A 23,198-nucleotide genomic window follows, 5' to 3' on the forward strand; every position below is an offset into this window, starting at 1 on the left:
AGCCATCTGTCGTTGCCCAGATGGAAGCCCTACTGGACAGCCTGCCTTGTTTGTGTTCATGCTGCGGCGCGGGAACAGGTCGTTGGGGCTCAAGCCGCGGCTTTGATGGCTAAACGGGCTGCAACTCTGCCGCAGGATTTACAAACGTAGATTATCCATGCCCTGTATTCTCGAAACAAAAGCTTCCCAGCTTTGCGTCATAGTTGGACTCGGCAACATATTGCGTACCATACATGTGTTTTATGGATTATCGCTGTACCCTTTTCTCGCGATCTTGCTGTATCGCGCTGTGGCCGATATGCAAGGTGACTTTGGCCCCTGAATGTCATCCGTCGGCTCAAAAGGGGGTGTTTTCAGTCGTTGCACAGGCAACGAAATTGACACTCCTACACAGTATGGTACAATTACTGCAAAACAGCCCAGGAACATGTGATAACAGTAACCTACAGTTGCTGTCAGTATATCTTATATGGAAGAATGCTCATCCAGATAGGGAGAGGGCTTGTAGTGATGGGAGCCAGGCAACAAGTCGGGGTTTGCGGTCAGGGCGTAAATCTCACACGGAGTACCTAGGTAGGGGTCAAAGAATGTGATCCCGCAGTGTCCCTTATAAGTAAGTAGACGAAGCTCTGTCAATACGGCCAGAAGTCGGGTGCTTTGGTGCAGTTGGATAGCACACGGACGGACCAGGAAATTGATAATAGGCTTCCATGTCAGAGCCCCCTTGCTCATATGCTGGATTTCAAGTTTACAGTTGATGCGAGGTTTGATCCCGGCTTTGGTCACTTCTTTTTTTCCTTCTTTTTTGCCCATTTCAACTTTTCGTTTTACCGATCACCAGGTTGGCCAGAGCTTTAGCATAACCCCGGAGCTCCTCCTCGAGGAACTTGCGGCCTAGCAGCGCCAAGATAGACACGAGTTCGCTCCGCAAGATGTGATTGTCTTGAACATGCTCTCCTTCTTGGGTACAGTCGGTAATGAAACCGCCAACCCCTGGACAGTTGCCAGCACCCTTGCTGTCAGCTTTGCTGCGAAGAAGACCAGAAGCATGCCACGGATGCTGGAACGTCCAGATTGGATGTGCGCCCTCCTCACCGGCATCTTCGCCCTGCGCAATGATGCCGTGGCTATTGCTAGTGGGCCCAAAATGGCCCACACGAGCCGCCATGGGGTTTTTCTTTTCGTCCAGCTGCGGCTGTGCTGTCTTATTGGAATCACTTCAATTCACTCTCAACTCAAATCAAGTTTATTCTACCTCAGGCATTCACTTGTCCTTGTATTCTCCTGGAACCTTTGCCATAACAACTAGGCCTTGGCCATGAGATATGGAATGTTGTGAACTAACCTCAGAGATTTATTGAGGCCTCAAGAACCTAAAGTGTTTAACAACATCTGGGTTCAGTTGTCAGGGTAGTCAATGACACCTCGACACAGGTCAAGGGGCAGGGCTCGGGGCTCGATGAATATATATGAGCGCAGAGCTATGCCTGTTCTCACCTTGAGTTTGTACGGCCACCTCCAGTTTGACTGGTGTGGTCAGAGTTTTCACGTGAGCATGGGCACCAGGGAGTCTGTTCCTTTCTCAAATGAGGGAACCCGAGGCGTTCCCATCACAAGGGCAAAACTCAAAAGCCTGAATGTACTATTGAAATTGTAACTGAAATTTGCAGTCAATGAGCCACCCGACAAGCCTCCGGGTATCGAGAAGGCATATCGTCAATATCCTCAGTCGTATAGATCTGAAACCCCTTGAACCGACGTTGGCTGCTTGTCTGCTCAGCGCCTTGTAATTAGCCACCCAAGTATAGAAGATAAAAAGCCATTCTTGTTTGCGGTTGCTAGGGTTGGAGAATTGAGAAGTGGTGACACCCTTTCGACGATGGTCTTAGTGCAGAGGAAGAATTCGTTGGCTTAAACATACTCCATGTCATGATCAGCTGTCCAAATCCATACATTGTCTAGATAGGCAGTGGAATTTGGAGACAGATGCATAAGAAGCGAGGCTGCCTTGCCCTTTGGGTTGATTTGGCCTATCTGCTTGGGATAGTGCTAATTCTGCAACCCCGAGCCTTGTGCTCCACCCACGCGGATATGCGAATCTGAGATTGCATGAGTCAACGTAACTCTTTTAAATTGACCAGGATACTCATACCCCACATGCCAGCTGAACCAGTGGTCTGACTGTCGAACATTCCACTCAACAATGACAACACCAGCTGTTGTCCCTTCCGCGGCGGACACCGTGAACATCATGTCTTGGATCTCTACGATACTAACATCACCACGCCTTCCCACCTGCACAGCCACTCTCGGGCTTTGTTTGTTTGAAACTGTTCCGTCCTTTGAAATTTGAAATTTGAAATTTGAAATTTAATACCAAGTTTCACTGGCAGGCTGACCCATTACATAGTGACCGAGTTTGGCACCAAAGCGTTTCGTCTTGCCGTCAGCAACCCTCTGGATTTAGGTGTTGTGCAAGCAGTGAAACCCCCATTGATTTCCCTCATGGCGTCCTCGACGGTGGATTTGGGCCGGTAAAATCCCTGGGAGGAGACTGTTACGATGATACACGGTTCGCTGGCGGTGGTGAATACTAGGCTATGGTTCGAGGGGGATACTGCCAACTATCGCCTTGAGGGAGATCGGTTCCATACTATTTATGTTGTATGCATCAGCACGTATCTCAATCATCCAGTAATTCACTCCAATCTTGAAGCGATACTTATGGAATTCCGACGTGAACTACGCATAGCCGAGAGACTCCATGCGCACCTGGACCAAGGTGCCCATATAAGAGCCGTTGACAGCTTCACTTGTTGGATGCAGGGTCGTTTTCATCGCATGGAATACCGGCTGGAATATCTGAGACGTGGATGGGACTGCTGGTTTGTGATTGCTCCAATATTGCATGGATGTTTCCAACCCAACCAATCAAGTCCACAGTACCAAGTCTCTTCAAACGGCCTCAATGTCATTGATTTGTTCAATGAACTACACATATCAAAATAGTAACACCACTTCCAAGTCAAGACTATCGACTTTGGGATAAAAGATTCTCATCACCCAAATATGTTTATATCTTGAAAATGACGACCATCGCTATGCTCATTATGAGTAGCTCCACTATCCCCATCTGTTTTATCCGGTTAATAATACTGTGTTTGTGGACACTAGTCATGACCAAGCGAGAGCCAAAGGAGAAATGAGAAATGAGGGATCATACCAGATAGAGGGAACGGTCCTGTCTCTATCATTAGCATTATTGGCATGTTACTTGGATATTAATGTTACAATATAAGATCTATAGTGCAATATGAGAACACTTGGAAACCACTTACCGGGCCCCTGTCCGTATTGAAAACTTTATAGAGAGTTTCCATGATGCATTGGGCGTGTCTTGGGGGAATGTTCAAATCTTCATAGATTCGTGTGCAATCTTGCTTCTTACAGATATTTTGCAATGATACACCATTCCAGAAGACATTTTCGAAGTTGACTTGCTGCTGGTAATCATGATGAAGGAAGCCTTGCCGGAGCCAATCGCGCACTTCTGTTGTTGGGGCATCTCCACGAGGTCGCTGCCTCACAACCTCACGAAAAGTTGGGGGAGGCCGAAATCTTTGCATGGCGACCTTTGCCATGTCTTAGAAAGTGTTGAGTCGTGACGAGTTGCGACAATTTGAGCTGTGCCAAGCGCCGCGCGCGTTGGGGAAGGTTACTGAAGCAATGAAGTGAAAGTGAAAGTGGGTGGGAGAGGGAAGGAGAGAAGGGAAGGCCTGAAATACATAGCAGAAACTGCAGTGAGTCTAGAGCAAGGCTCCAGATGTACACAACTATGGTACACTGAAACTGTATTGCAAGTGACCGCGGCGATTGGCCAAATTAAAGACCGGGAAGAGCACAAATAGGCAGCGCTTAGGTAATGTAATGCCTTACTATCCTCAGTGTAGTCCCAAAGACTGAGTTATGTTGCAAGGTGACAATCATGATTACCACCTAGCTTGGCTTTGGAGGTGCTCCTACTGATGTACTGCGTACAAGAACCATGAGCTCTGTGTCGTCCTTTAAACCCTTCGAGCTACGAAAGTGCTCAAGAGCCGATGACAGTTTCACCCATTGGATGCAGAGTCGCTTTGATCTCAGGGAACACAGGCTGGGCTACATATCGTAGTCTACGCTCTGTAACAGCGCGTTTTGCCAAAATCATTTCATATTGACACATGCTGCTGTGTCACGGGTTTGCTCTATTGCCATTGAGTACGGCAGTTTCTTTGAGTCCATACCGTTATCAAACTGTTCTCTCCTCATCTGCATCGTCGACCGCCCTCTCACGAAAACTCCTCATCACCATGTTGGCCGTTTTCGCAGTTGGATTCCACCAAAAAACACTATCCCATTTGTGCCTGTCCTCCTCTACGACATGTTCACCCCATTCCCACGGAATAAGCTTTAGAGGTCTGTGGAACCAAATAAGATACACCAAGGCAAGTCTCAGGCGGATCCAAATGGGGTAGCGCGTTTTCTTGCCGTCCAGCCGGTCCTGCATCGTTTTGCGATCAAGGACCCAGACCCAGGTGTCATTGTATAGCGTATTCCTGATAGCAGAAAGCTGCTCCCGATTCTCAGCTGGCGGAATCACCGGGTACACCTCTTCAGGGAGACGTTCGATGGTCTGCAAAGCAGTTTCATCAATGATGAGACAGTGGTCATACCGGGTGTTGACCCGCGTTGTGTCGACTTGCAAAGACGCAACGTGCTCGACGAATGCCTTGCCGACGGCCGTGAAGTCCTCCGTGCCTTCCTTGTCGTCTTCTCCATTGGCCGAACAGATAGACTCCTGGCCTGGATAGTCCTGGATGACCTCATTCCAGAGCCTCTCGGCGATATCATCCGTCACATCGCGGTCACCTTCCCGAGGCATCCACCGAGGATGGTGTTCCCACAACATTGGCGTTCCGTCGTTCAGATAGCGGTCCATGCGTATTTTCCATCGAAGCCAGGCCTCGAAACGTTTTATTCCATTGGAAAACCGCTCATCGGAGCCGGGACCAAAAACAGCGCGATAAATCGCGAACCCCCATGTATGTGGCGCATGGATGCCCGGGGTGATCGAGGTGATCAAGTCGACTACCCTCAAGTCATCTCTGGCGGCCCTGTCCCGCTCCATCAACATGCGAGCTTCATCATCGGGATATGTTTTGCGGGTGGGGTATAGGACTTCCGGGGGAATTGGCCCAGGGTTTGGAAACTCACTATGTGAGGCCATGGGTTTTGTGGACTGAGGGACGTAAAGAGAACATCTCGAAATGGGAACTAGGCTGGTGGGCAAGGTGTACTTTCTATGTGGTGGGATTGCCAAGACTGTGGCCCCTGGACCGAGGTCTACATACTACATCCATCAACCTGGGCGTGCCGTGAATGAAGAGGCTGCATCGCAAAGAGGATATTATTAGATCATGCAAAGCATAATGCTCAAATGTGGCAAGGTAAGAGTGTAGAAGATAACACAGCCTGGTGTATGCCGGGCTTTTCTCACAAGCATCATCTTTCGTAGACTTCGTAACAAACATTGAATGAGGTCGAAGCCCCCTTTTCCCGCAAACCACGAACAGAAACGCTAGTACAAAACATACAGATTGAAGGAGCCTGTTCAACTCGGCCTTTTCTACTACGCCGCGGCTATGAGCCGCCTCTGTATCCTCACGCACCGGCCAAAGTCGAGCTTCTTGCCCTCTCCCGGCATGTGCTCGCCGCTGGCGATGCACAAGACCCTCATCTTCTCGTCGTACCGCAGGCCGGGGAGGAGCTTGGGCGTGATGAGGAAGTACTGCGACGTGTGCTCGCGGCAGGCAATCTCGACCATGCGCTCGTGCACCATGCGCTCGTTGCGCGGGTCCATGCCCTGGTTGATCTCGTCGACGACGCGGAAGGGGGCCTGCGCCATGGACTGGAGAGACATGAGGTAGAAGATGGTCGAGACGGCACGTTCGCCGCCCGACTGCCGGTGCTGATCCAGCTTCTGCAGAGCCTCGTTCTCACTGCAGAGAAGAAGACGTTAGTTTGGTGGTCACGTCAAAGAGAGAGTGCGAGGAAGAGCAATGAAAACAACATACCGGAACTTGACTTTGATCTCGATGGCCCACTTGTCAAAGTCCTCATCCTTGTGGACGCTGACTTCGCCAGCACAGCTGATCTGCTCAAAGTTGTAGCTGAACGCATCGTTAATGCGGTTGACTAGGTCGTCTAGCCGGGGCTCCCATTGCTCCCGGATATCCCTGATGCGAGTGTTCATGATATCAAGGTCGCGCTCCTGCGCGCCCTTTTGCCGCCTCAGTTTCTCAATCTCTCGCCCACGCCGTTCAAACTCCTGTAGAACATTGGGGTTCGAGGCGTGGATGAACTCGAGCTTGGACTTCTCCGACTCGATCTCGTTGTTGATGTCCTCGACCGTCTTGCCCTCCGCGATCTGTTCGAGCTCTTGTCGGCGGTCAGAATTCTCCTCGAAGATGTTCTTGACCACGACGAGTGCATCGGTGGCGAGCTTTTTCAGGCGGGTGAGCTCCTGCTCGATCTCGCTGAGCCGTTGCTGTTCTTCGTCCAACATCCGCGTGATGTCTGCATTCTTGTTCTTGAGACCCTCGATATCCGACTTAGCCTCGATCAGGCGCACTTGGACTTCAACGACCGCCTGATGCGCTTCACGGATGACGTCCACCTGCGCCTTGTGCCGCAAAACTGCCTTTGCCCGGTCCAGAGTCAAAGTGTCTTGTCGATCGTTCAGGTCGTAAGTCTTGCTACGTGCCTCGGTCATGGCATCCTGGCGTGCAGCTAGCGTCTTCTTCTCCGCCTCAATCTTGTCTGGCAGCGTAACCCATTTGTTGTACTCTGTCTGCAACTGGTTCTTCGTGTTCCGCAGCTCATCGACCTCCTTTTGTATGTCCCGTTCCTTCGCGTCCAGCTGCGCGCCTTGGTCTTTGAAGGCATTCGACTTGTCTTTCAGTTCGGAAAACTTCTGCGTGAGCTCTTCGATCTGACGCAGCAGCCCGTCCTTCTCTGCCGTGTCTATGGGCTGATCAGTCCAGAACCTGCCCTGACTGACATTTCGGGTGGTTGTCGATACGGCGTCCGCACCGTACTCCTTTCGGCGCCTGACTTGGTACATTTGCTTCCCTGCTGCCCACATCTGGATGCTGTCAACGGTGACGAGTCTGTCATATTGTTGATTGGTGATGTCTCGGAGAGATACACCAGCGGTATGCAGACGTCTTTCAGCACAGAGCATAGCCAAGACTGGTTCTGGACCTTCGATATACTCTATGGCAAAGCCACTCAAGCCTAGACTGGATGCATCGGGCGCGGACATCGGTGGCCGGAAACTAGAGAGCGGCGACATGCACGTCCGGATCGTGACCGATAACTTCATAGTGCCGTAGAACTGGTCGCTCAGCTTTCGATGATCTTTCTTTGACTGGGCAGTAAAGCACAGGAAATCATCGCCCTGAAGCATGGACTGGATGAGGTTGCTGTACCGGTTGTCCCGGACAGAGCAGGTGATCATAGGAGGGCCGAAGACCTCGCAGTCGAATTCAGCTTGATGTTCTTGAAGCCAGTGCCAGGCCTCCGCAACATCGGGATTGATCTTCCGCAACAGGCTCACTTGTCGACCCTGGATGGACTCGAGATCCTCAATGTTCTTTTGCAACCGTTGCCTCTCCGCCCTGTTCTCGTTCCCAAGGACCTTGAGCTGTTCGTGCTGGTTCTTAACCTCTCGCCTTTCGGTCTCGATCTCACGCTTCAAGTGCTCCTTCTCCCGGATCTTGGTGTTCCATTCACTAGCATTGAATTGCTTCTGGTCGCCTCTCAATCTTGCCTCGAGGCCATTGATCTTTTGCCTCAGGTTCTGGACCTCCTTCCTCTTGGCTTGGATGTTGGCTCTCTCGACGTCGCGTTTGGCATCCAACTCCTTCAGCTTGTCGTCGAGAGTGCCGACCTCCTGAACGATTCGGTCGGCAGATTCCTCTGCGTCTTTCAGAACGCTTTTGCGTTCTCTGAGGGCGCCCTCAAGCATCTTCTGGTACTCCTGCTTCCTGTTCACAGCTTCCAAGGAAGGCCCACAATCTTCCTGAAGCTGTCGAAGCTTGGCGGCGGCTTCCTTCTTGCGCTCCCTAGCCTGAGTATGCTGGGAGCGGGCTTCACTGTAGACGACCATGCACCGAGCATGCTCGAGGTCTTGGACATTTTTCTGAATGTCCTCTCGCTCTCTGAGACGATCCACGTCGGCCTGGAGGCCTTGCTGCCGGCCCTCCATGTTTTGTAGCTGCTCGGCATCGGTTTCAATCCGACGCTGGACTTCTTTCTGGTCGGCATAGATCCTCTTCAGTTCATTCTGCCACTGAATCATCTCCTCAGGGGCTGCGGCCTGTAGAGTCTTGGTGAGGAGGTCGATGGAATTCAGTCCGGCGAACTCTGCGACTTTGTCCTGCGGCAGAAACTGGCAGAGGTTGTCGATCTGGATGCGAAGGTTGCGCATCTCTTGCTGGACGTTCTTGTGAGTGCATTCCTTGCCGTTGACCCAGAACTTTCGGCTGTTGTCTTCGCGGTTGATGCGCAGCTTGACCTTGAGATTCTGCTTATCCTTCGGCCGCTTCTGAAGCTCAATCTCCACCGTCGCGGAGTCTTTCCCGTGCTTGACGAACTCGCCAAAGGAACTTGCCCGACCGAGCACATTTGAGTGATAGCCGAGGCCCAGACATATGGCGCACACCAGCGAGCTCTTGCCCGTGCCGTTGGGTCCGATGACCATGTTGAGGTTCGGGCCGGGGATGAACTCGGCCTTCTCATACGTGACAAAGTTCTCGACACAGACTCTCACGATAGCACCGGGCTGGTACCCTTCGTCGGGGGCGCCGTTGGTCGTTGCGGCGCGGCTCGAGCGGCGGTCTCCGTCGTGAAAGGAGTGGTAAACTTCGTCATCGTCGTCCGAGTCCGAGTCCGAGTCCGATCCTCCGCCTCTTAATCGCATCCTCTTGGCACCGTCGTGGAGAGTCGGTGAGTCTGCGCTGCCAAAGCGGACATGGTCGGCGTCGTCATCGTCCTCGACGGTGGACCTGGGCCGGCGACGCGAGGCGCCAGGCATCATTGCCGCCCTTCGGAAGGTGTTGCGACAAGCGGTGGGGAGTAGAGAGAGAAAGGTAGATGTTGTCACGAGGTGTCAAACCGACCACCGTCAGCGCAGATGGGCAGCGAGGGCGAAAGAGCTGGAATGAACGTCAGGCTGAGGTCTTGTTCTTTGTGAGTATGGAGAGGCTTGCGAGCATCAAAGACGCGCCCCTGGCCTGTGCGACGCGTCCCAGTAAATTGGCTTGGCTTGAGCAGCCGGAGCCGCCAGTGGTCACGGTTAGCGGCTGCAATTAGTGGGCCGCCGAACAGACCACCGGCCCTTGACAGCTGACTTCGAGGATCCCCCAGGCACGGTTTCCACTGAACGGCACTTTGCATGCAGGTGGAGCCACCAATCAGATCGGGTCCAACGCTAGGAAGGACGTCCATCGAACTTCATGTCAAGGGATGCTGCGTTTCTGAAGAATTCAATCAACCATTTACTCCATCCTTCAGCTTCGATAGTGCCAGTGAAGATCATGGTAACTGCGCACTAGAGCGTTCCTAATTGTCTGAAAGACACCGTGCTCCGGCTCCTTGATCTTAACTGAAGCCCTCAGGGCTCGGCAAAGCAAAATTGATCTTGTATGAGCTGCTCCCTACCACTCGCGAAAGGAAAGGCGATATACGAATTAGGTGTATAGGCGGCGTGCAGGCCGTTGGGTAAGAATCAAGGTTTGGTTTCCTCGCCGTAAAAGCCAGATTGATAGATTGATGGCTTGACTGCTCCCGAGGGGAGAATCAGGACGCGCAGGGGCGGTGGAATGCAGCTGGCATTCTGCTATCAGCCGCCATCATGAAGGTGCCTTCGTCATATCCTGCGCTCACTCTCATCCTCACTCGTCCCTCTCTCTGGCATCCAACCCCCTTATTTTAAGTTGGAGCTATATTTCCTTGCCGTGGTTTTTAGTTTTCTAAAACAGCACCCGGGCCGAGGTGGGAAGCTACGTAAAGTGGTTCGCTGGGCGTGATCGCATCTGCACATTCCACACGCGCCTCCTCCACGCGCATCACGAATACCACGAATACCTGGCAACCCCTCCCCGCAAACACACCACCGGCTCACACCCAGACACACACCCATCCTCCCAAAAGCTCGCAACATACCAGTCCCAAAACAACATTCCTCACTTTTGCCCTCCGCTTAATTACGTTCCTGGCCCTCCCAGCCCCAATTGGCCCAGACGGCCGCCCTCCCTTGACTTTCAGTTGGCTGTGTGCCCTTTCTGTCGGCCACGTCTGATCGTTTCTCTTCTCTCGCCTCTCTTCGACCTCATCATCACCTTCTAGCAGCTGTATCTCCTGCAGAGCAACTGCTCGCGATTGCATCCGAGATCTTGACCTCGGCCCTTACATTCGTTTAACCGTTACAATTCTTCTTACTTTGCATCTTCGTCATTGGCCTTAGTTCTTCGACCTCGCATTGCGCTGCGGACCTGCTTCTGTACCACGCATCACACTCCGTCACCTTGCCAATAGCCTCTTCTTCTTCTTCGGGATATGCTTCTTTGATAGTCCATCCAGAAGGCTTACTCGCCGCTCAGCATGGATTCGCGAGCTGGCGGCGCCAGGGTCGCGAGCCGCCCACCACTCAACGATGCCACAATGCGACTCAATAATGCTGGAGGCCCTCAGCATGTCGACCTGCGCAAATCTCCTCGCCCCGATCTCGACATGGCATCTGGAAAGCCTTCTCCAGTTGTCGCCTCCTATGCTAGCCCGCCGCCTGTCAGCCGTGCCGACTCGCTCCGGGAGAATGATATACCGCGAGTGAGCGAGCATCTCTCCCCTGTTTCCAAAGTCTCGCAAGACGTGATCGAGTCGAGGCGGACGTCTCAAGCATCGTCCAACTCTCGGTACTCAGCCTGCAATGGCTTCCCCAACAAGAAGACACACATCGGCCCTTGGCAACTTGGCAAGACATTGGGCAAGGGCTCATCGGCCAGAGTCAGGGCTGCACGCCACTGCGTCACGCATCAACCAGTTGCTGTCAAGATCGTAGCCAAGCGCACCGCTCATATGACACAAGCTGGTAGTCTGACCCGCCTTGACCAGATCGACAGCCAGCAGATCGACAATGGCAATGGACTTAGGAGGATGCCATTGGCCATTGAACGTGAGGTGGGCATCCTGAAGCTGATCGAGCACCCGAACATCGTGAAGATATATGACATTTGGGAGAACCGTGACGAGATTTACCTCATTCTAGAGTTTGTGGAGAAGGGCGACTTGTTCGAGTACATCAATCGACATGGCCAGATGACTGAAGAGCAGGCCATGTATGTCTTCCGTCAGCTGATGAGCGCCATGGACTACTGTCACCGGCACAACATCTGCCACCGCGATCTCAAGCCCGAGAACATCCTCCTCAAAGCCGACGGGCAGGTCAAGATCGCAGATTTCGGCATGGCAGCCCTTCAGCAGGGTCCCCATCACCAACTTCGAACCTCTTGCGGCAGCCCCCACTACGCCGCGCCTGAACTGCTGAAGGCAAGGGTCTACCAAGGAGCCAAGGCAGATATCTGGAGCATGGGAGTCATCCTGTTCGCCATGCTCGCTGCCCGACTTCCTTTCGACGAACCTGACATGGACAAGATGCTCGCCAAGGCTAGGAAGGGAATCTACCAAATGCCGAGTTTCTTCAGTAAGGACGCAAAGGACTTGGTTCATCGTATCCTCCAAGTCGACCCCAATGTGCGCATCTCAATGCGCGAGATGTGGCAGCATCCTCTAGTCTGGAAATACGGTTATCTCGACGATCTTGGACCCGCCCATACAGAGCTCCTGGACTCTCGTGGAGGCAAAAATGTTGAGCCTCTCAACCATGCAGACATTGATCCCCAGATCCTGCGGCAGTTGCAAGCCATGTGGCACACCTTCACTGAGCATGAGCTGGTTGAGAAACTAGTGAATAACCGGTATGATGCCTCACTGTGCTCCCTTTAAGCAGGCAACAGTGTCTAACTTGGCCTAGGTCGAATGATCAAAAGCTCTTCTACTGGCTTCTTCACAGCTACCGCGAGAGGCAGCTTGAGAATTACAATCCCAGCCTCACGTACTCGACCAGTGACTATCACCATCTCCGGCCCGGCCCATGGGCCAAGAGGGTGTCTACGCGTCAGTTCTCGAAGCGAACCGGTAAGGGACACGCCAGGAGCGTTTCTCGTTTCACAGTCATCTCGAATGTGGCCGAGACAGAAGCCGGCACCGAGGGCGGCACTGTTCGCAGTTACGATCCTTACAAGTCATCCATCGTAATGCGACCGGAGGCGAGCCAGGCCAAGATTGTAATCCACCGCAACAACCAGGGATCTACCAAGGATGTAGCAGCCGCCATGTCGTCTCCAGCCTCTCGAGCCGGAGCCGCTAGCACGGCTGCTCGAAAGCGCATGCATTCTCAGAAGACCGGGACCACTGGCCGCTTCCAGTCACCCGGTAACTCGGTAAGCTCTCTCCGGAGCAGCAGGCAAGGTACGCCGCGAGTTCGAGCCAACTCGCGCTATAAGCGAGGCGTGGACTTTTCGCACGTACGCAAGCGGTCTGTGGACGTCAAACCGCAAAATGACGGTGTGCAAGTCGAGGTGGCCGAGCCAGCCGCGGCAGACGACTCAGAAATGGCAGTGGACAGCCCATCGTTCCGGGAGACGTCGCCGATAGAGCGATGCACGATCGAGGTTACTCCTGCCCCTGCAGATGAAGATGAAGAGCAAGAGCAAGAGGAGCTCGCCATGGACGCCATCTCTGAGCAGGGTGTCGAGGTCAGTGCCAAGGTGGCGCTCCTCAGCGATGAGATCAGGCATTTCAGCAACAGCATTGCCAAGGCGTGGGATGATGCCTTCGCCGATTCGCTCCTTACCTTGACGACTCTGGACGGGACTGGTGCGAGCCGGGAAGGGACGCCGTTCTCTCTCGACTTCGAGCTGCCCGGTAGCCCGGTCGAAAAGGAGGTCAAAACACCTACATCTCAACAAGCCAATCCGCGACCATGGGACTCGAGACCCCTTCCGCCCACTCCGCCGACGACAATCTCGACGCGTCTAGAGATACTGGAGGCGGAAGCTGCACGGTCCCAGAGGACTTCCATCGCCAACTCGCAGCTCGCGGCGGAGGTGGGAAAACACAACAAATACATTGCCAGCCTCGCAGTACCCGAGACCCCGCAGCCCGACCGCCGCATCGTGTCTGCCCCGGCATATGCTGCGCGCAGCCAAGACCCTCGCCCGCTGCCTGCTGTGCAAGTCAATGGCCAGGAGAACTGGCATAGACATGATGCTGCTAAGCCGCGCATCGTCTCCGCCCCTCCTAAAACACAGGCCGGCCTGCCGACACCGCAAGACCCCAGCAAGGGGCTGCACTTCCTCGCGAGAGCAGAGAACACTATCCGCGTTGTCAACTCGCCTTCTGCCGTGCGACACGCGGATCCCGTCGCCGCACCCGCTCCTCTCAACGTGCAGAAGAAACTCACGCGCAAGTCCCAGGATCCTGCGCCACAGAATACCACCACCACTGCGCCGGCAAGTGTGGACCTTCGACAGCAGTATGCCTCTTGGGGACAGCAGAAAGCGCAAGGAACTGATCGTGTGGCTTCTCAACCCGAAGCACCCCCGACCCCTCCGCAGAGCACAACGTCCGTGTCTGCGCCAAAGAAGCGGGGCATCAGCTCCTGGTTCCGCAAGTCGTCCAGGACGGAGGTCGTCAAGGACGAGGCCGGCAGCGAGAAGAAACGCCAGTCGACCGCCGAGTCGGCGTCGAGCAAGGTGCAGCGCAGCGACTCGCAGTCCTCCAGCACGCTGCCCATCCCTCAGGCCGCTGCCAAGAAGAAGGGATTCGTGTTCCCGTTCTGGAAGGCCTCCAAGAGCGAGCAGAGGATGTCGCTCGGCGGCCTGGAGGACGAGCCGCCTCAGGTGCCCGAGCGCCCGGTCATCACGAAGCGGCGCAGCCGGTTCTCGCAGAAGAGCTGGTACGACGAAGAGTCGTCGGGCCGCAAGATCGAGGCGAAGCAGAATTGGATCGCGCGGCTGTTCCGCGTCAAGCCCGAGATGCGCTACCTCTGCCTCACGATCTCGAAGCGCCGCGCTCGGCAGGAGGTGGCTATCCTCTTGCGGGAGTGGAAGAAGTACGGCATCAAGGATGTCCAGGTGGATAAGGAGCGCAACATTGTGTTTGCACGAGTTGGCGCCAAGAATTGTGAGTATCCCTTCATTCCTGGTTGTGATCAGGGATGGCCACTAACAGCCCGGAAATAGATCTCAACTTGAAAGAGGTTTCGTTTGCTTGCGAGATCATCACGGTGATCGAGCACGGCAAGCGCAACCATCTCAGCATTGTCCGGTTCACTCAGGAGAAGGGCGCGGCCAGCAGCTTCCATAAGGTGGTGGAGACGATGAACCTCGTCTTCAGCAACCGCAACCTGATTGTTGCGGACAAGCGCAAGGCCAAGATGATGATCAAGACGCTCAACTCTTGATTGTCTCGCCATCGGCTTGCCATATCTCATGCCTCACTGGTGCATACATGGGCAACATACACTTCACTTCTTTTTTTCCTTTGTTGTAAAAAGGGGCTTCTGGTAGAGGCGCTGGACTCGGGCGTTTTGTGGACTGCATTTTGATTTCACAGTTTGCCGTTGCCAGGTTTGCGATGCGATTCCTCATTTGCTCCAACCTAATGGTATGCCGCGAAGAGGGGAAGGGGGATGGATGTCTGCGACGAATCGCATCGTTTGAGCGAGGAAGTCCTGGTAGGGCACCCTCTGGAACGGGGAGGAAGGGGAGGGGGAGTGGTCATACCAGGAGATGTTCTCTTGGTTGGTACATACTCTGCACGACTGCTGTTGGACTACAGGTCGGATAGGATCCTTATATCTGTATGAATAATCGTCCGTTGTTTTGTGTGTTCGGAATCAGAGAAGGGAGGAGGTAGTGGTCGATCACGACACACGGGCACACAACACAAGCGGGTATACATCCGGCCTGTGAGTTTGTCTTGCACACATAAGGACAAGGGTACTCGAGTTACTTCTTCCATACGAAATTAATCATCATGAGTGTATTGTGAAGACCGAGGTCAGTGTCCACTAGTGAAGGCAGATACTGTTCATAAAAGCCTAACCGTGGGTGTGTTCCACACGGACCACACTGTAAGATGCTATTCGTATACTGAAGAGAGAGACTGTAATCGAGACTGAGAGTCAAAATTGATTTTAAGACTGAGTACCAGAAAGGCGTACGAGGCCAAGCCATCGTAGTAGAGGGCTGTTTCCCGGCTCGAGGGATTGTGAAGAGAGAGAGAGAATGGTAGTGATGCTTGATTGTTGTGTACCTTAGTGGAGAAGGCACTGTAATTGGGGCAGGAGCCACTGTATCACTTGGAGGATAGAAGCACACTTCTCACCTCATTTTCGGGCTAGACCCATGCAACTACACAAGCATCAATACAACCACCAATTTTGCCCCTGTATTGTCAACACTCAAGCTAATATTTTGGCCCTCTTTATGTCCATCGGCCCCTTCCAATACACTATACATCGGCCCGTAATTCGGTATCCACAGCCTGGAGTACTCAAGCTCAGTCTAGTGCTCAATTGTCCCCACGTTTCGCCCTTGACCCTTCGACCTCTCCATCTCCATGATCGCTTCCTCGTGTGCTGAACGACAAACCACCGTTCTTTCTACGTAATGCGATGCTCATCTTTGCTCAACGCAGTATTTTAACTGTCTCAACGATCTGGAAATCATTGACCAGGTTTTTTCACCGCATCTTTCAAGTCTTACTGGCCCTCATCCCCGGCTTTAGACACTCGGCAACGGCAATCACACTCCAGAATGCATGGCCTTTGACGGAGCAACAGGTCTATCGTCGCAGCGACACCTTCTTCCGCTCAATCGACGAGGAGGCCATCCGGGCCCTCGGGACTCGGCACCACACCAAGAGTCTGCAATGTGTAATCAAGGCTCGGTACCGGGGTAGTTTCAATTGCTGCTTCCTCCTCGAGTTTACCGACAGTTCTACGCGCATTGTACGGCTTCCTTTAGAGCCAGCGGTACAGGATGCTTGGGACAAAGTACGAAGCGAAGTTTGTACGATGGGGTCAGTAATTTTTCAGTCGCAACGGACTGCCTCTGTCTGCTCTAACCGGCTCTTCGTAGATTCATCCGACGTAACACGAGTATTCCTGTTCCCCGAGTATATGCCTACGGGAGAAGCCAACTTTGCCGACATGCCTCAGAGCCTCAAGTCTTCATGATCATGGAACAAATCAAAGGCCAACCATTAACCAGAGAGGTACTCGAGCACAGCAAAAAATCTCGTCGTCATTTTCTTGAGCAACTAGTTGACATTTTTGCGGAACTTCGAAAACTCCCCTTCACACAAGGAGGCTCGCTAATGCCGAGCAACGACGAGGATATCGAACTTGAGAATCCACCAGACATTGTCGGTGCCTTCTCCATCCGCAAGAACGAATTCCAGGCGGCTGGATACACAGTCTCGCGCATTGTGACTAGGAGCGCGAAAGAATTTCTCGACGAGCAACTTCGCATCCTGCAACACATGTGGACAATGCCTCAGAAAGATTTAGATCGTGAGCAGGCTGAGCGAGAGGAGTTTGCGAAGAGGTTCTTCTGTCAGCCAGAGGTGCAGCACAGAATCCGCATCAATCCAGCCACGCAGTCGTTCTTCCTGGCACATCCCGACCTTCGCCTTGGCAACATCCTCGTGGATGACGAGCTTAATGTATGCGGTATCATCGATTGGGAGTACACTGCAAGCGTCCCACAGTGGGCTTTTGCCCCGCCTACATGGATCACAGGCAACGACTCAGGTCTGGCTGACCTATCGTCTGAGTTCGTATGTGTTCTTTCTTCTATGAAAGAGAAGTCGAGATATCACTCTGAACTCGCGACCGATTGGGTCTCTAGAGACTCCCTTACTTGGTCACTATCCCACATACTTATAGACCCGGCGGAGCTTGACTTTGTTTTCTGGCAAAAAGTCATGCCAAACATAACTGGACTATGCGACATTCCTATCCCTGACGATGTACGGCTACAAGAAGACGTGGATCGGCGCTTAGAAGTTTCGCGACACTTTGCCCAGTATCTCGACGAGAACAACCTCAACGTAGAAGGGCGTGAGGAAGAGATACAGCGCTTGCTGCAGGAGGCTTGGGCTACGATTGACCGGTTGAAAAACGGGACTGCCGCTCACCCATAATGGCAACGAAAGCGTGTTTCTGATATGTATCTACTGCTCCCATGAGTATTTGGTAGGACTTTTGCCTTCTTAAATGTTTCCATGTTCTGCCTGAATCTGGTTGATCTTCAGCCATAATAATCTTAAGACCTCTCTTTGTTGGACTGCCTCTTTTTCCAGCGCCACGATTTGGGAATTGATATCTGACGCCGCTGACATTCCTCTTTTCGTCCGCGAGCTCGAACCTTGTTGGGACACGACCTTTAACGATTCAATATCACGAGTCAACTGAGAAATCGCATTTTCCTTCTCGTTCGCCTCTTTGATCATCACATCCATATCTGCCATGGCCTTCGCTCGAGCCTGGTCGTCCATGATTGAAGACTGGAGGAAGCGCATTAGCCTCCAGCGATAGAGTATGCTTGTTTGTTCTGCTTGGTTTGGGGCAGGGTTTCACCGACCTGAAAGACGCAAAAGCGAAGGATACGTGAGGTGATTGGGAGTTGGAGGGAGGTTGCGGTGTTGGTCCTCAGGGCCGCACGCTCTTATAAGGCCTCTCGATATGGCGACCTCAAGGCCAACAGTAGGTTCAGTGCACATAACCTTTCGATGCATGATGCATATGTATGGCAGCCCAATTGTGCATCTCACTGGCCGCTTTTGTGGCCGTCAGGCAAAGGACAGCCCCTCCAAGTAACAGGGACTCGTGCAGACATGTTCTGTCATTCTTGAGTGCTCTGCGCCCACAGAATGTGTGTCCCTGCTGTACTCTGCTTTTTTTCCTTTTCTTTTCTTGTAATTTCGTTGTGGCATTGTTGGGCAGCATCTGTCCAAACACAAGCCGACATCACCAGCATGTGCCATCTACTTGTACAAGCTAACGATCTGCGCCACATGGATGGTCTGTGCTCGAAGTCGCCAAACGCTGATTTCAGTCTTCACAATACAATCCAGTTCCTTCTCCCTCTTGGGGTCCGTATGTGGAAAAGGAATGCCTTGATCAGACTCGAAGCTACCTGGGCCAGTTTCGCCCTCTAAACCTAGATCCATTGCTTGACAACTAGCTGGCTGTGGGAGGGTGACGTCTCGCCCCTGTTCCCGAAGCCGGAGGCCAGGGACAGAAACACAGAGCCTCAGAATGCGGCTCGATACGGCAAGCAAGACACGGGAACCATTTCCGGGGGACATTCAGCCACACAGTAAGGTCACAGGTGGACGAGTCTTGGACACGTCAAAGCCACGGCAAGAGGCCCGGGTCACGTTACCTGGGGAAAGATACGGAGTAGGTGCTTCGGAATGAGTCAATCGAAGCATGCTTGCGCAAGTTGCCCCAGCAAGGTGTCGTAGTTCCGTGGTAAATACGACACGGCCAGATAGGTATCTCTTTTTTTCGTGTTTGATGTGTCGTTCGGGAGTCTTCGGCAAAGACGAATCTGGTGTAGTCACTGGTGGGCGGCGATTCAGGGACAGGGGACAAAGAATCATGGAGTTGGGCCTCGGCTTAGCGGCCGGGAGATCGGAGGGTGGGCACCCTGTGTGAGAGTACCTCGACTGTGCGGTACATGACTCCTCCAGTGCCGGTACCGCAGCGCAGAGGCGGGCGGGACCCTGTCTCCAGTGTATCTTTCAAACCACAGGACCCTCTCTGCCGTGATAAGATCGGCTGTTTGCCGATGCGATGCCGGAGTTTGAAAGCAAGTTGATACCTTTGAATGTACTCGGACGAACACATCTGCGATTCTGAAGTGGTGTCCAGAATGGGTGTCAATTCGGGCCCTGGTAGAAAGAAAAAGACCAGTCCTTCAACAATGGAAAGACAGAGTACCTTCGGGACTGATGCGAGAGTGGGGAAGCCGGCCCTGGGCCGAGTCTCTGATGACCTCACTTTTGCGATGCGGTTACTTGTAACTAAGCACATGCAAAAAAGCTCTGACCAGCCACTGGCGAATGGCGTTGCCTTCCCCACACTTTCACAAGCAATCGATTGCCTGCGTTTTCCTCCGTCGCCCCGGCTGTTGGAGCAGCAGAGCTGGCCTGTGGTTGGCCACACCTCGCTGAGCTTCCCATTCCTGGTGTCTCAATGCCTGGTCTGGTCCTCTTGTCCGAGGGTGTGCTTGAGACTCGCTCTTAGTGGCTTAGCTGGCTCGCTGGGTGACTGAGTCTCTGCCAAGGTACATCATCTTTCGTCTACCGATCGTCACGCTGGGCCGAGCTTGACTGTGGCACGAGCTCGGCATCTTTCTAGCTGGCATTACTGACTGGGTAGAAAGACTGTCGAGGAGGCAAGGCATCTGAGCACAGCTCGCAGGCTAGGTACTCCCTGCCAGAGAGGGTGACGTTGCTGGCCGTCGAGGAAGCTGGGGGGCTGCTCCCTTGGTCGGGGGTACTGAATGTCTGATGGGATCGAATGGGTGTGCAGCTTGACGACATGACAGGTTCTTGGGCCAGGGAGAGAGCATCACTACGTTGCAAAATGCCTAGCCTATTTCGAATGCCGAGTCTCGATGAGAGGCGATGCCCTCGCTGATCTGATCATGCAACTTGTATCCGGGGGACAGACAAGAAGAACAAGGGCTGCTCCTCATCTTTTTCGTCATCTGGCTCGTCCCATCCTACCCATACCCAGTAAGCCAGGGAATGGAAGACCCAGATGCGGTGGTGACTAACACTACACTGGAACAAGCGCACCGCCCGCCGCGGCCAGAGGGACTGTAGCCGAACCACGGCCGTGACGCCGCCGCCGGGTCTCGTCTTATACACAGCAAGTCGCCATCTGGCTCCACATTTATTCTGCTGAACGGAGTTGATTCCCCATGGGCATCTGACTCTGCTTTTTGGTGATAACATATATAGAGAAACTCGGTCCCTCCTCCTCGTGATTTGATAGTGGCATATCCTCCCATTTTTTTTTGCTTGTGATCCCGAAACCGAAACCTTAAATCATAACCCCTCCATTCCTCCCGGCTCCCTTGCACTGAGACCAATTGGCTCCCACTAACACATCTGACCACTGCCGAGGCCTGTTGCTATTGCTGCTGTCCTGACAATCAATCTGCCTGGGAAAAAGACGATCAGCTTGCTAGCTATCGATACCAAAAGGCTGCTGTGACCTTTACTGTTGTCTCGACTGTCGTCATCGCGAGATCCGCAAACGACGAGAGATACAGATAACAAGAACAAGCGATACCAATTCGCAGACGAATATACACATACACACATTACACACCATGGCTTCCGTGGACAACATCCTCCAGGGCGTCACCGTCCTGGGCTCCGTCAAGGAGGAGCACAAGAAGATCCTGACGCCCCAGGCCCTCGCCTTCATCGCCCTCCTCCACCGCTCCTTCAATGCCACACGCAAGACCCTGCTCGAGCGGAGGAAGCTCCGCCAGGCCGAGCTGGACAAGGGCGCCCTGCCCGACTTCCTGCCCGAGACCAAGCACATCCGCGAGAACCCCACGTGGAAGGGCGCGCCGCCCGCCCCCGGCCTGGTCGACCGCCGCGTCGAGATCACCGGCCCGACCGACCGGAAGATGGTCGTCAACGCGCTCAACTCGGACGTGTGGACGTACATGGCCGACTTTGAGGGTGAGTTGAGAGAGGAGGAGTGCAACGAGCACACTTGCACACACACGGAGACAGAGCATCCCTAGCTAACGAACGACCCGCAGACTCCAGCGCACCCACCTGGGACAACATGATCAACGGCCAGGTCAACCTCTACGACGCCAACCGCCGCCAGGTCGACTTCAAGCAAGGGCCCAAGGAGTACAAGCTGCGGACGGACCGCAAGCTGCCCACCCTCATCGTCCGCCCCCGCGGCTGGCACCTCGACGAGAAGCACGTCACCGTCGACGGCGAGCCCATCTCGGGCTCCCTCTTCGACTTTGGCCTCTACTTCTTCCACAACGCCCGCGAGCTCGTCAAGCTCGGCTACGGCCCTTACTTCTACCTGCCCAAGATGGAGTCCCACCTCGAGGCCCGCCTGTGGAACGACGTGTTCAACCTGGCCCAGGACTACATCGGCATGCCCCGCGGCACCATCCGCGGCACCGTCCTCATCGAGACCATCCTCGCCGCCTTCGAGATGGACGAGATCATCTACGAGCTGCGCGACCACTCCTCCGGGCTCAACTGCGGCCGCTGGGACTACATCTTCTCCACCATCAAGAAGTTCCGCCAGAACTCCAACTTTGTCCTGCCCGACCGCTCCTGCGTCACCATGACGGTGCCCTTCATGGACGCCTACGTCAAGCTGCTCATCCAGACCTGCCACAAGCGGGGCGTCCACGCCATGGGCGGCATGGCCGCCCAGATCCCCATCAAGGACGACAAGGCCGCCAACGACAAGGCCATGGAGGGCGTGCGCGCCGACAAGCTGCGCGAGGTGCGCGCCGGCCACGACGGCACCTGGGTCGCCCACCCGGCCCTGGCCGCCATCGCCTCCGACATCTTCAACAAGCACATGCCCACGCCCAACCAGCTCTTCAACCGCCGCGAGGATGTTGCCATTGGCCAGAACGACCTGCTCAACATGAACGTGCCCGGCGCCATCACCGAGGCCGGCATCCGCAAGAACCTCAACATCGGCCTCGGCTACATGGAGGCCTGGATCCGCGGCGTCGGCTGCGTGCCCATCAACTACCTCATGGAGGACGCCGCCACGGCCGAGGTCTCGCGCTCCCAGCTGTGGCAGTGGGTGCGCCACGGCGTCACCACCGCCGAGGGCAAGAAGGTCGACAAGGCCTACGCCCTCAAGCTGCTCAAGGAGCAGACCGCCGAGCTGTCGGCCAAGGCGCCCCAGGGCAACAAGTTCCACCTCGCCGCCCAGTACTTTGCCGGCCAGGTCACGGGCGAGGACTACGCCGACTTTTTGACCACGTGAGTTCTCTCTGTTCAAACATCTTGTTGTGTGAATGCGAACCGTGTTTTGACTGACTGGTTTTGGGTCTTTAGGCTGCTGTACAACGAGATCACCAGCCCTGGCAGCCCCCGTGCTGCGTCGAAGCTGTAAAGTCTTTGCAAGCTTGGGATGAATGATGTAGCATGGGGTGGGGGACCGGAGGTATAGCGAGTGATATTACCGTCTTCTTTTTTGGTACCTTGAATGTTCACACAGTTTTATACGAGTATGAAAAGCCAGGCGGAGGGAGAGGTCACGTCTTTTTTTTTGCGTGGATGGAATGAATGACTGGACACGTCGAGTCCCATCCAGGACAAGAGATCATCAGAGGACAGGGTCAATCTCAGGGGATCCTGGTCTTGTTTGCGCGGAATTATTTCACTCCCCAAGGTATATCTATCAGAAATTTCAAGTTGGGTAGCAAAAATCAAGATAGGAACAAAAAAAAGATTGAAAGCTAAGAGTGTGGCTCTATTGATCAGAAATTCGACGGATCATCGCTGTGAGCCGACAAAACATACACACGCACGCACACACACACACACACCAGCCATCAACGAACGAGTTGCACTTATCTTGTTGATTCTGTATCTTACCTTGGGTTCTTCCAAGCATTATCAAAACCATCTGCCATCCGAGATCAACATTGGTATTGCATTGGCATATTGTCCAGTAGCCAGAGTGGAAGTCGGTTCAGCCACTCCACTGACTTGTCCTTCAGCAGCCTACTCAGAGACTTTACACGGGACATGGCAAGGCAACACATCAAGTCAGCAGGTTTTGCTTGTTCAATTCACTTCCTCTTCTGCTCCCTCGCTGATCAATTGTTAGCCGGAATGGAAACTTCGCGCTCGGAAAGGAGGTGTTTACAATTCCCGATCCCTCTCGCGAGTCAAAGCCTCCTCCCCCGGGAGTACTTTTCCACACTTCGACGTCCACGTCC

General features: G+C 53.8%; 5 protein-coding genes across 5 annotated transcripts; 3 read left to right on the top strand and 2 right to left on the bottom strand.

Annotated features, from left to right (window-relative positions):
* Nucleotides 1-814: 814 nt before the first annotated feature.
* On the bottom strand, nt 815-1,300 carry E0L32_011975 (uncharacterized protein; the record flags this gene model as incomplete). Its single annotated transcript, XM_031134765.1, has 2 exons — nt 815-1,217; nt 1,269-1,300. 2 exons carry the CDS (start codon nt 1,298-1,300, stop codon nt 815-817), a joined length of 435 nt encoding a protein of 144 aa, XP_030999655.1.
* Nucleotides 1,301-4,288: 2,988 nt separating this feature from the next.
* Nucleotides 4,289-9,136, bottom strand: E0L32_011976 (uncharacterized protein; the record flags this gene model as incomplete). Its single annotated transcript, XM_031134766.1, has 3 exons — nt 4,289-5,252; nt 5,709-6,038; nt 6,114-9,136. The coding sequence occupies 3 exons, from the start codon at nt 9,134-9,136 to the stop codon at nt 4,289-4,291; spliced, it is 4,317 nt and encodes a 1,438-aa protein (XP_030999656.1).
* Nucleotides 9,137-10,764: 1,628 nt separating this feature from the next.
* E0L32_011977 (uncharacterized protein) lies at nt 10,765-14,626 on the top strand (the record flags this gene model as incomplete). Its single annotated transcript, XM_031134767.1, has 3 exons — nt 10,765-12,077; nt 12,134-14,346; nt 14,406-14,626. The coding sequence occupies 3 exons, from the start codon at nt 10,765-10,767 to the stop codon at nt 14,624-14,626; spliced, it is 3,747 nt and encodes a 1,248-aa protein (XP_030999657.1).
* A 1,781-nt stretch (nt 14,627-16,407) lies between these two features.
* Nucleotides 16,408-17,373, top strand: E0L32_011978 (uncharacterized protein; the record flags this gene model as incomplete). The annotated part of the gene is made up of 1 exon (XM_031134768.1): nt 16,408-17,373. The coding sequence occupies one exon, from the start codon at nt 16,408-16,410 to the stop codon at nt 17,371-17,373; it is 966 nt and encodes a 321-aa protein (XP_030999658.1).
* Nucleotides 17,374-20,579: 3,206 nt separating this feature from the next.
* E0L32_011979 (uncharacterized protein) lies at nt 20,580-22,366 on the top strand (the record flags this gene model as incomplete). Its single annotated transcript, XM_031134769.1, has 3 exons — nt 20,580-20,940; nt 21,024-22,233; nt 22,309-22,366. 3 exons carry the CDS (start codon nt 20,580-20,582, stop codon nt 22,364-22,366), a joined length of 1,629 nt encoding a protein of 542 aa, XP_030999659.1.
* Between the last annotated feature and the right edge of the window lie 832 nt (nt 22,367-23,198).

Source organism: Thyridium curvatum (assembly GCF_004353045.1).
Source record: "Thyridium curvatum strain D216 chromosome Unknown NODE_128_length_64582_cov_80.644822, whole genome shotgun sequence".
In the NCBI taxonomy this organism is placed as follows: Eukaryota; Fungi; Ascomycota; class Sordariomycetes; order Thyridiales; family Thyridiaceae; genus Thyridium; species Thyridium curvatum.